The sequence below is a fragment of the Phascolarctos cinereus genome, unplaced genomic scaffold (genome assembly GCF_003287225.1).
Source record: "Phascolarctos cinereus isolate Bilbo 61053 unplaced genomic scaffold, phaCin_HiC Scaffold_2;HRSCAF=192, whole genome shotgun sequence".
Classification (NCBI taxonomy): Eukaryota; Metazoa; Chordata; class Mammalia; order Diprotodontia; family Phascolarctidae; genus Phascolarctos; species Phascolarctos cinereus.
In genome coordinates, this window is record NW_027555625.1 from 81,480,868 (window position 1) to 81,493,845 (window position 12,978).

A 12,978-nucleotide genomic window follows, 5' to 3' on the forward strand; every position below is an offset into this window, starting at 1 on the left:
TCTAGAAACTAATGTTTATCTGTTCCTGCTTTTTGTATTCAAATTCAATTACAGATAAGAGCCATTTGAAAGACTTAGTCACCACTGAGTAATTGGCCCACAGATAAGCTCTGAAAGAGGAGGGAAAGGGCCATTCCACCAAGACTTTCTGGAAGCAGGCTCATGAAGCACTTAGATGGATATTGTGTGTATTTTACATACTGGGATCTCATTGGCCATTAAACCAAAGGCTGTTTAAAATGAATGGGTGTTAGTGCAGGTGGTAGGGCCAGGGAATGAAAGGTTATCAGCCTTCATATTGCAAATATTTCCCCCTTGGTGGTGATAGTATAGTCCCAAATTTGGCAAGAATGAGTGTGTACCTTTCCAGTTCCCTCAAGTCAATGTCTTCAAAGTGTCTGGGTGTTAGAAAAATCTGAAACAAAAACCTGCAGCAGTGAGTGAGTGAAGGAAAGTCTTCATTACACTTCTTGTGAGAGAAGGGGGAACAGGGTACTCTAGGAGCACACGTGGCCGCTGGTTCAACAGTAGAATCAACTTTTAAACCGTTAAGAGCCATACTCCACCCACCAGGGCTATGATTGGTCTAGTTCATCTGAGTTACATTCTTCCTAGACAGCCCATCCCATGTCAAAAAATGGCGGCTACCTCCACCGTTGGGGTGTGTCATTTAATATTTAATAAGCTTATTAAGCAAGCTCAGCGGAGAAAACCCTTTGCCCTGTCAAGGCCTTGTCTTTGAACCCACAAGTTACAACCGGGTTAGTCTCCAGAGCTCTTTCTTAAGGAGCTAGTCCTGTACAAAATGTTTGGTGCACCTTCTGATTGGTTGGGGGACTACCCACAAGATCTTGGAATTTCTTATCCTGCTGTGGAAATCCAACCCCCTAAAATCTTTCTTACATGGGGATCCAGCAAAAAAAAAAAACGGATTGTACTCTTTGCTATCTTAACTTCTTAGTCTGTTCAAGGAATCAAGGTCTTCTGCATGAAGCCTTTCATGGATTCCCTGCTCCCACCCCCAAGCTGTTCATGTCTTCCCCTCCCCACCAAGGTTGCCATGTGTCTGCTTCAAATATGTTTCAGCTTAGTAGAATGTAAGCCCTGTGAGGGCAGGGAGATTCACTTTTGTCTTTGTATCCTCAGAACCTAACACATTGCCCAACATAAAGAGCTGCTAATTAAATGTTTGTTGTGAGATAGACACTTTGCCTCTTAGTCCATTCAGTTTGGAAGAACATTTCTTGCATAGGGAAAGGGAAACCATGGCAGCTTACGTGACCAGGCTATATTTATATGCCTGGGAAAGAAGGAAGCAATGACAGAGACAAGAATCTAGATTCTGGTAGTGGCAATGAAATTTTGTTAGCCCATATTGGCTATAAATGAGATTTCTGTTTGCCAGGTACGTTTTCCTGAGGTTAATAAGACTTATTTCTGGAGCCTCATAAATCCAAGTAATAACAGGACATATATCTTTTAATACAAACAAATGAAAATTATTTATCTGTTGACCTGCTTCAAGAGCTTTTGTAAAATTCTTCTACCCTGGGTGTAAAGCAACCATTTTATCATCTGCCTCCATCCCTCCCTTTGTCTCACCCAATGCCCTTGGCCCACCTCTACAGGACAGTCAAAAGGCAGCTCCTTTGAACATTTACTTTTTATTGTGTTGCATGAAATACCTATGTAGTTAATGCAAGTATTGTATCAAGAGCCACATTTCCCCAAACATTAGGTCGGGCAGCTCAGTCTCTGCAGAAGCATCAGTGAATATAACCAGTGCCTTTTTTTTTTTAAACTTTACAATCCTGTTGTTTGCAGTGCTATGTGCTTATGTGATAATAGATGAAGAAACAAAAATAATGCTAAGTATTAATACATCTTCTCAAAACACACACGCACACACATATACGGTTTACAATGGATCCCCCCAACAGAAACAAGGCAAGCGATGACTTTTGGATGCAATTCCTATAAAATGTAGACTCTGCAATAAAAAGCCAAAGGCACATAAAAATATATTTTAACTTTAAAAATAATTTAGTTACAGTAATACTTTGCTTGAGTCATCTTCCCAACATGTATTTGACGGTCCAAAAATCTGAGATATAGAATATATAGGGATATATGAACTGCAAAGAAAAAAAAATCCCAACCCCACAAAGTTGTTCAAATATGAAACCATACAAATAGTTTAACACTGAAGACCTAGCTACAGTGTAGTGCAGCCCAAACAGATAATAATTCTTAGAAAACTCTCTATACTGAGAGAAAAAAGTTTAGATTTTAAATAAGAGGGAGAGAATTAATGTTTCCTTCTTCCCTCCCTATGCTGCTTCTCTGATAACACTTGGAAAACATCAGGGTACTGCAAAGTTCCTTATGATGACTGAGGCAGGCAGTCTTACCAAGTGCCATCCCTAACCAGAATCCTTGTTTGTTGACTAGCAAACTTTTGATCTGCTCATCAAGAATGCCTGCAGAAAACTGGTTCTGACTCATTTCTTCTGTTTTGCAAGGAGAACTATGAGCATATCAAACAGTAAACAACATAACAGGTAAAAAAATATCTTTTAGGAACACTTATTTTTAGAAAACCTGTTGCATAACTGCAAATACAACTAGTGAAGCTCTTTGTACATTTCCTTCCACTGGGGTTGCTTTTGGCTTGTCAGTACCATCGACAATGTGCCTGCGGTCCTATAACTTATTTTTATCCATGACATTAAGAACCTCATCTAAAAGTGAGGGTCCGAGGTCCAGCTGCAAGGAGAGCAGGGAGCCCGTGAGCTCAGAGAGGGATTCTTCGGAGTCTGTCTTCTCCTTGATGAGTTCACATGGAACAGAACTGTCAAACATATCCTCTGTTTGCCAGTCACTGTACTGTTCAGAGAGACTGGACGAGTGGCTGTCTCTGCCATTACTGTAGTGGGATGCCATACCATTGCCTTTCCATGGGGTGTCCTCAGGGTGCATAGTCCCATTCTCCACGTGGTTGGTTTTCTCCTGAATTTTTTCTTCTATGACTGGTTCACAACTAAGCCTTGGGAGCTTTGAGGGCCCAAAAGAATCCTGTTTGGTATTAAATGTCACAGGGGATAATAAGGGCAACATAAGAGCTTGGGAACCACCAATGGCAGGCAGTGAGATGGCATTTTTGAGCACTGGAGAAGGTGTCTCTGAAAACATGGAGTCAGAGGTGCTGTTTGCCCTTAGGAACTCAGTATGCCCAGGGAGCTGGCCAACCCTTGTTTTTTCTTGGTTCCCGGGTAACAGCTCGTAATTCCCTTGAAGAAATGAAATATCCCCAAACACATCATGCTGTCCCTCTTTTCCAATGTGAATCGTGTGTCGGAAATCCCCTAGTGGAGGGCTGATCATATCTGGAGACAAAATGTCCCTCAGTTTAAATTTCTTTCCTTTCTTGTTATTGGCGGCTTTCAGGTAAATCGGTGTCTTGGCTGGCATCTTTGAATTGGAAACTGTCTGTTCTGCAAGGCAAGAAAAAAAGCCACTTTCTTTGTGGGATGAGTGGGCACGTTTCCAAAAAGAGCCTCAATGTGGACTCTATCACATCATTTTCTCCAGTGGCTTGGACAACAAATAAGGCCTTGGATATGAGGGCAGTCCACAAAAGAGACTTTCCTGAGGTTTTAGGTGGGTGGGTCCAGCTGCCAGGTCAATTAGCCACAGTGTGGTCAAGGTGATTCTGGAAGATGAGGAAACCTGTGTAGAAAACCAAAACAAGTATAACATTAACTGACTCACAATGGTTCACTCAGTCTTGGGCTACATCGTTGTTTTGTTACATCTCCAATAATCAGAACATGGGCCTTCCCACAGGCCCATCTGTAAAATCTCTGGGCTTTTCCATCTACCCTCAGCTGAATCTTCCCCTAGGTGTTTTCTCCCCCAGATAGAGCATGACTTCCTTGGGAGTAGGGACTGTTCTCTTTTCTACTTGTAACCCAAGCAAGAAAGAGTGGGTTAACTTTCCATTTCCCTCAAGTCAATATACTCAAAAAGACTCGAGATCTTAGGAAAAAAATTGATTGTATTCTTTGCTACCCTCTTAACCTAAGCAAAGTGTTTCATAAATGCTTTTTCATTCACTCAGTAAACACAATTTCCTGGCCAAAACCCAAGATTCTGGTCCTTTTCCTTGGTTGGCCAGTAACTTTCTCCAGAAATCTCAGCTGCTGGTTTTAAAACTTCTTAGATGTCTGGGGCAGCTAGGTTGTTCAGTAGATAGAGCACAGGCCCTGGAGTCAGGAGTTCAAATCTGGCCTCAGACACTTATTAGCTGTGTGACCCTGGGCAATTCATTTAACCCCCACTGACTCAAAAAAAAAAAGATAAAACTTCCAGATGTAAAAGTTAATGAGCTTTTAATTGCAGAGGGGGAATGAGTGACCAGGTCTTCAAAAATACCATGCCCCTCCATTGGCTATATCCCATATGTGTCTTTGCTGTATGTCCTAGATGGGAAATGCATGTATAAGAAATACTAAAGACATTTAGATAGTAGCAAGGAAAAAAAAGTTTTTCAGGTCTTGGAGTCTGAATGAGATGTGGGGAGTCAGAAAGAATCAGTTATTGATGGATTACAGAAGATTTTTTCCTTCTCCAAGGAAAAGAGGAGATAGGGACTATGCCTGTGAATTCTACTGGTATAAGGCCCTCCCAGATGAGGAAGCCCTCTCACAATGCTTAGAGTCTTTCTAAAAGATGATTAGTTTGTTTATTTTTGACATTGATTTTTAACAATGAGTTCCAAATTTTCTCCCTCCCTCTCCCCCTTACCTCTATCGAGAAGGTAAGAAACAGAACAATTATACAGGTGAAGTCATGCTAAACATATTTCCATATTAGCCACGTTCTGCTTATAGTCTTAAAGAGTTGTACTAGAACACTGAGAGGCTAAGGACCTAAGTCTAGCCTTATTTCATATTACTCAGTTTTATGCATTCTACACCTTAATCAAATGGACTACAATTTGTTCCCCAATCTTGTCCCATCTTATATGTATTTACACATAGTCAGGACATACTCTCTGCCTGTTAAAATAGGAGAGACACTTTGCAAATCTTAAAGCATCATGCAGATGTCATCTTCATCATCATCATTACGGAAATACTTCTCAAGTCCCAACTTAGGTCTTTTCTTGTAAGATCTTCCTTAGTCTCTCCCCTCCATACTTCAAAAACTGGATCAAACAAATTTATTTCTTAAGAAATTCTCCCCCCCCTTCCCCAGTATCCCATTACTTATAAAGTCTTTTTCCATAAGGTCTTCCCTTCTACAGAACAAAAATTAGATCAAACAAATTTGCTACTTGAGAAATTCCTTCACCCTCAATATCCCATCACTTGCAAAGTCCTGTCAACTTTACATCTATCTGGTCCTTTCTCTGTTCTCACAGTCTCTACCCTCAGTTCAGTCCCTTATTATTTCTTACTTAGACTATGGCGATAGCCCATTTGGGGTCTTTATCTACAGTCTCTTCCCTCACCAAACCACTTCCACATGGCTGCCAAACTTATATTTCAAAAGTAGAACTATGCTGTGCCCTCTCCTCAAAAAAATCTTCAAATGGCTCCCTGTTGTCTAAGACAAAATACAGAATCCTTGACCTAGCATTAGGCCAAGGGGGCCTCCAATATCTCATGTTGCCCATACACTTTACCATTTCATAATAATTTGAGTGGAAAACATGCAGTATTTGGAATCAAATTTGGGTTCAAATCTCAGGTCTTCTATTTCTTACCTGTGTGTCTTTGGGCAAGTTGTGGAATCTTTCAGGGTCTCTGTTTCTGTATTAGAAAATGACACTATTAAACTGAACAGTCTCTAAGTTCCCTTTCTAGCTCAAAACCTTTTTTTTTTTGGCTTTGGCAATCAGATTTGCCCAGGGTCACACAGCTAGTAAGTGTCAAGTGTCTGAGGCCGGATTTGAATTCAGGTCTCTTGACTCCAAGGCCAGAGCTCTATCCACTGTGCCACCTAGCTGCTGCTACGATCCTTCTTTTCCAGGCAAATTCTCTTGCTGGCTGTAGCCTGTACATGACATTCCACTTTCCTGACTTTATGCAAGTGATACCCCATGCCTGGAATTTCTCCACCAGAACCCCTAGCTTCCTCTCAGGTAGTTCAGATGCCATATACTAATAGAAAGCCTTTATTGATCTCCATCTCTCCCCGGTCCTCACTCAGTTATTAGCATTCTCTCCTTCTGGAAATTACTTTGCATTCATTTGCTTACATAAATTTTATATCCTTTTGGAAAAACATAAACTCATCAGGGAATGTTTCTAGTTTGATTTTTGCATGCTCTGTGCTAGGGCTCAATATTGTGCACACAGCAGGTGCTTAACGAATGTGTGTTTTATGAAGGTGATACTTTACTGTTTCTCAAGATCATCTTGCCAGACTGGAGTCAATAGAAAACCTCAAGTTCCTCTTCTTCTCTTAGGATACCATAAAAGGCTTGAAGGACCATTATCAAGGGTTTTTGTTTGTTTGTTTTTTGTTTTGTGTGAGGTAACCAGGGTTAAGTGACTTGCCCAGGGTCACATAGCTAGTAAATGTCAAGTGTCGGAGACCACATTTGAACTCAGGTCCTCCTGACTCCAGGTCAGGTGCTTTATCCACTGTGCCACCTAGCTGCCCCCCATCCCCCCCATCATCAAGTTTTAACAATATTCTTTTAAGAGGCAGGATAAAGACCTGAGTTCAAGTCTTGCCTCTGACACATACTAGTTATGTGACCCAAGGCAAGTTTCTTAATCCCTCAGGGCCCCAGGCAACTCTCTAAGACTTTACATTACAGAGGAGAGGGGGGCCCATCTACATTGGTTGAGTTTCTTCCTTGGGATAATTACCAATAAATTCACAGATCTAGTTAGAAAAGAAAAATGCTTGCAGCAAGCAAACAGAATGAAGTGCTTGAAGTCAGGCTCTGGCTATATTAATCATGAAGTTCTTTTACTGTTTTTCTTTGGACCCATGTGGCAGAAACATTTAAATCCCACCTCCAGACCTGGAAACAATGTCATAAAAAACTTCCTGGTCTTTACTAACTGCCACATCAGTAAATCTTCGGAAGAGACCCTCTCTGTCCTCTTCACTCTAGGAGGCAGAGCCTCCGTGGGTGGTATTTCTGTTTCTGCCATCCAACATAAAGCTGTTAACATGATTAGCGGCTGAAGCTCAGAGGGCAGCAACTGTAAGCCAATCTCTATAAAAGGTTGCGGAAGATCCCTGATTAGCATCCCCCCAGGGAGGTGAAGTCCCTTGTATGGCAGCCATAGAGAGGAGTCCATGCAGGGTGTCCCCCCCATCTCAGAAGCTTTACAAGGCCCATCTGTGGTTGACTCGGGTTACGTGGGGACAGAGAGTGGTGCCAAACCAAGTTTACGAGCAAATCCAAAAGCAGAGGAAGATGTAGCAACACCAGTCTTGTGGCAGACCGTTGTTGAATAATTCTGTGGACTGAACTACTTACAGAAGGATTCCCGAGGCCTGATCTTTGGCAGTGCATTGGTGAACAATGGATGGGGAGAAAGCGAAGAAGCCAGAAGAAAAGGAGAAGGCCAAAGAAAGGACAGAAACCCTGGGTGCACAGTGCCTTACACACAGTAGGGCCTTACTTTTGGTTGGTATGTATAATGGCCAAGCTGACTTGGCTCTGAAATCTGAGAAGAACAGATAAGGGGGAGAAGTTAGTTAGCATTATTAAACCCTTGCTATGTGCCAGGCACTGTGCTAAAGCCTTTACAAATGATTTCACTTGATTCTAACAATGATGGGAGGGAAGTACCATGACTATCCCAATGGATGGATGGATGGCTACATGGATAGATGAATGGAATCACTGGGCTAAAGAGGGAATACACATTTATACAGCATCTGCTTTGTGCCCAGCACTGTGCTAAGTGCTTTACAATTATTATCTCCTTTAATCCTCACAAGAACCCTGAGAGGTAGGTGCTGTTATCATTCCCATTTAATAATTGAGGAAATTTGAGGCAAACAGGTTAAGTGATTTGCCCAGGGTCACACAGCTAGTGAGTGTCTGAGGCTGAATTTAAACTCAGGTCTTCCTGACTCCAAGCCCAGTATTCTATCCACTGAGCCTCCTAGCTGCCTCCTAGGCAAACAGAAGTTGAAGTGACTTGCCCAGGGTCACACAGCTAGTGAGTGAGTACAGGAAGCTTGATTTGAACTCGGGTCTTTCTAACTCCAAGCCCAGCGCTCGATCCACTACCTAGCTGCCCATACTGAGGAGGTAGTGTGGTAGAGTGGAAAGAACCCAAACTCTGGAGGAGTCACTAGATCTAGGTTCAAATGCCACTTCTAATGCTTACTACCTGTGTAACCTTGGGCAAATCACTTAGGACCCAGTTTTTGCATCTGTAATCTAAGGGGTTTGGAAGAGATCTTAGGCTCTTAACCTGGGATCCATGGTCCCCATAAGGTCTATTGATAGCTTTCAGAAGTCTTATGAACTTTGATAGGGAAAAATGATAACTTTATTTTCACTAACTTCCCAACTGAAATTTATCATTTCCTTTAGTTATGAATATAAGTGACAAATCACATTAGTATTAGCAGAAACTGTGCTTTTGCCACCAATGGAAATCAGATATGTTCACATCACATTATAATTGTTATAACTCTCTCAAAATATTTACACGCATCACTCCTTCAAAATGACTACTGTTATTTATTAGACCCATCGCTAGCTCACAAGGGATTGCATTCTCTCTGTCTACAGACATATACTTGGTTTCCCTTGTAATCCTGTGTACTTTATTTTATGCATTTAAAAAACAGTATTCTGAGGAGTCCATAGTCTTTACCAGACTGCCATAATGATGATAATAATAACAGCATTTAGACAGCTCCTAATTGGGAAAAAAAAAGCATTTAGCATAGAGAAGAGGATGAGGCTGAGTAATAGATGAGCCCTAGGAAGAGAGCATTGGAAAGTTTGGAAAAAAATAGGTAAAAATTATTTCTGTTTTCATGCTGTCCAGGGCTTAGTTTTTTGGGAATGCATTCTCTTGAGCACCAGAAAGTCAAAATACAAAAGTATCCAGGACAGAAGCATACTTTTTACAGTCTCAGCCTTCCTCTCATTTGTGGATAGGAGTGGGACCTGTGATGTCATTCAAAAACTCCCTGTACCTATGAAGGTCAACACTTTCTTTGCAACTAAAGTTTCCCAGGTCTCTGAGAGATTAAATGATTTACACAGGGTGTTGCAGGGTGAGGCATGAATCTAGGTGTTCCTGACCCTCTATGCCAGATGGCTGCTTCCATTTGTGAAATAGGATAAATAGCACTTGGTTACTTTGGGGAGCTCTATAGCTTTATCTGTTTAAGTATTTCTCACAATCATTGGTGTTCAGCTCACCAAGTAAAACAAACAAACAAACAAATCTCCTTTTGGATGTCTGGCCCATATAGAGCAACAAGAAAGTTTCATTTAGTAAATGTTATGAGCATTTACTATGGCCCATTCACAGACCTTAGCTCTAGAGTTGGAAGGGACCTGAGAAGTCTTTTGGTACAAGCCTGACATTTTACAGGTGAGGAAACTGAGGCCCAGAAGGGTACTTACTTGAGGTCACATAGGTAATAAGTAGGCTGAATGAGCTCTGTTTGGAATACAAAGATGCAAGAAGACAAGGTTCTTTGTCCTAAAGGAGATTCTACTTTAAATAGAGGAGATGAGAGGCATGCAAATATCTATATATAGTCATATATATTTTATGACCATATTTTATGAATTGCAAATCAGAGCATAAGGCACATCCCTGCTGTACCAAGTCATGAGTGCTGCGCCCAACACATACATAAACATGCTCCAGATGAATAGGATAAGGGTGAGAATGAGATTCTTCATCTGTTGTGGCACCCAGACTTTTGTGACGTTTTTGTTATAATGCCTACTGATGTGATTCATTCAAATGAAATGTTTGCAAAATGCTTTGCCAACTTTAAAGCACTACGCAAATGTCAATTATTTGGCAAAATATTGATTTTTGAGACATTTCAATGGTTTCCAAGGATAATCTATATGCCTGAACTGTAGATGGTGGGTAACAGAGAGCCAAAAAAAGATTTTTGCTTAGTCAAGCAGAAGTATGAAGACTGGATTAGAGTGGGAAGAAGCCAAGAACAAGAAGGCCTAACACTAGGCTATTACAACAGCCTAAGTAATGAAGGCCTGGTATTGAGGTGGTGGCAGTAGAAATATCAAGGAGTAGAAATATCATATGTAAGCGCTATTGCAAAGGAAGAATTTACCAAATACTGGTACCCAGTGGGGATATTAGAGGTGAGGTCCAAGTAAAAATCAAGGTTTTGTACACAGAGGACTGGGTGAATGGTGTTACCATTCGTGGAAATGTTATAGAACCAGACTGCAGAATAGCAGCATTGGAAGGGACCTCACAGGCCAACCTGCTCCAAAACAGGAATGCCCCTGTAACAGCCCTGACAAGTGGTCACAAAAGCCCCACTTTAGAAACCCCAGTCATAGGGAACCATCTTTACCCTGCAGACACAGCCTATTCTGTTTCTGGATAACCCTACTTGGTAGGAAGTTACTCACAAGGATCCCAAATCCAAACTTATAGATTCCTTCTCAAAATAATGTTTTTAAATAATTGAAGGAAATTCCAAATTTTAATCAGAGGTTAATGAAAATAAAGATGCTTTCTCCCTGTCCCCCCATCTGAGTTCAAAGATGCCCTGAATTCTGGACCCCAGATTAAGAACCCTTGCTTATGAAGGAGGAGGAAGAGAAGGAGAAAAAAGAAGAGGAGGAGGAAGAAGAGGAAGAGGAAGACAAATGCTGAAGGGGATTTGGGAAAACTGGTACCTTAATGTACTGTTGTTGAATCTGCGAACTAATCCATCCATTCTGGAAAACAATTTGGAACTATGTCCCCAAAGCTATTAAACTATATATACACTTTGGTTCAGGGTTACCACTACCAGGTTTATATTCGATAAAAATCAAAGAAAAATGAAAAATATCCATATGCACAAACATATTTATTGCAGCTCTTTCTGTGGTGGTCAAGAATTAGAAAGTGAAGGGATGCTTATCATTTTGGGAATAACTAAACAAGTTATGGCATGTGAATGTGATGAAATACTATTGTGCTGTGAGAAATGATGAAAGACATGGTTTCAGAGAAACCTGAGAAGACTTGTATGAATTGACGCAGAGCAAAATGAGCAGAAGCAGAAGCACAATGTATAAAATGATAACAATACCATAAAGACAAACAGTTTTGAAAGACTAAGCAAATCTGATCAGTGAAACAGCCAACCCCAATTCCAGGGGACTAATGATGACAGAAGCTACCTACCTCTACATGGAGAGGTGATGGAGTCAAGAGTGCATGCACTCTAAGACATTCGCTTTTTGGACATGGCCCATATAGATATTTGTTTTGCTTGACTATATGTGTTTGCAATAATTCTGTTTTTCTTTCTTTCTCAATGCTGGGGGAAAGGTGTAAGAAGGAAAGAAGGCAGAATTTCTTTGATTTTAAAAAATAATATTATAATAATGAATTTTTAAAACCCTACGGCCAAAAAAAAAAGAACATGTCTAATTAGTTTCCCACATATTGTTGTTGTTCAGTCATTTCTGTTATGTCTGACTCTCCATGACCCCATTTGGGGTTTTCTTGGCAAAGATACTGGAGTGTTTTGCCATTTCCTTCTTCAGCTTACTTTACAGATGAGGAAACTAAAGCAAACATGGTTAAATGACTTGCCCAGGGTCACATAGCTAGTAAATGTCTAAGTCTGGATTTGAATTCAGATCTTCCTGACTTCGGGACCTGGCATTGTATCCACTGAGCCACCCAGCTGTCTACTTCAGCTGATTCTCAAATGGCACATTTTCTAATTCTTTCACCATTCTGGCTACTTTCGTTTTGGGCTTGACTCATTCAGTCAATATCTTTCCTAAAATGTGACCCCTGGAACTATCTGCGATACTGCAGACTTAAGCAGTGGCCTACCTAGGGAACAATGCACAGGGATTACACCATCCCCTTCATTCCTGAACATGATGCCTCTGCTATTAGAGGAAAGATTAATATTAGGTGCTATTTCTTTTTGACACAAACCGATAACAACAAAAAATACCCAGTAGCACATGGTGAAGGACAGAGCCTTTGGACACTCCACTAGAGACCTCCCATCACATTGCCACTGATACAGTAAGGATTGTTCCTTGCATTCAGTCATTCCACCAACTGCTTCTCTCCATTGCATCCATATGTATAACATGGGCAGCTGTCAAAATGCTTTGCTGAAGTCCAAGTCTATCCTATTTCCCTGGTTAAACAGTTCAGAAGTAATCTCCAAAAAAAGAAGTTCAGTATAGCTCCTGATAAAGCTATGCTGGCTTTTGGTAAATGATTCTCTTTCTAAATGCTCACAAACTAATGGAGGAAGCTATGTGGCATTATGTGAAATCAGGAAGTCACTGCTGTTGCTCAGTCATTTCCAGCCCTGTCCAACTTTTCATGACCCCAGTTAGGGTTTTCTTGGCAAAGATACTGGAGTGGTTTGCCATTTCCTTCTCCAGCTCATTTTACAGATGAGGAAACTGAGGCAAACAGAGTTGAGTGACTTGCCCAGAATCACACAGCTAGGAAGTATCTGAGGCTGGATTTGAACTCGTGAAGATGAGTCTTCCTGAATCCGGGCCCAGAAAGGCCTGAGTTCACATCTGACCTTGGACACTTGACCAGCTGTGTAATCCTGAACAAGTCACTTAATTTCTGTTTGCCTCAATTTCCTCAACCGTAAAATGGGGATAATAATAGCATCCGCCTCTCAGGGTTGCTATGAGGATCAAAGAAGATAATATTTGTAAAGTGCCTGGTATATAGTAGGTGATATAGAAATGCTTATTCCTTTCCCCTTTTAAATGAAACA

General features: G+C 41.0%; 1 protein-coding gene across 2 annotated transcripts in view; it reads right to left on the reverse strand.

The window, feature by feature from the left end:
* Nucleotides 1-1,645: 1,645 nt before the first annotated feature.
* CDC42EP3 (CDC42 effector protein 3) overlaps nt 1,646-12,978 on the reverse strand; it is a 39,011-nt gene continuing 27,678 nt past the window's right edge. For both annotated transcript variants that reach the window (XM_020964870.2, XM_020964869.2), the window contains exon 2: nt 1,646-3,729. In XM_020964870.2, the coding sequence (XP_020820529.1) occupies nt 2,704-3,471 (768 nt within the window). In that variant the 5' untranslated portion in view covers nt 3,472-3,729 and the 3' untranslated portion in view covers nt 1,646-2,703. The remainder of the gene's footprint in view (nt 3,730-12,978) is intronic.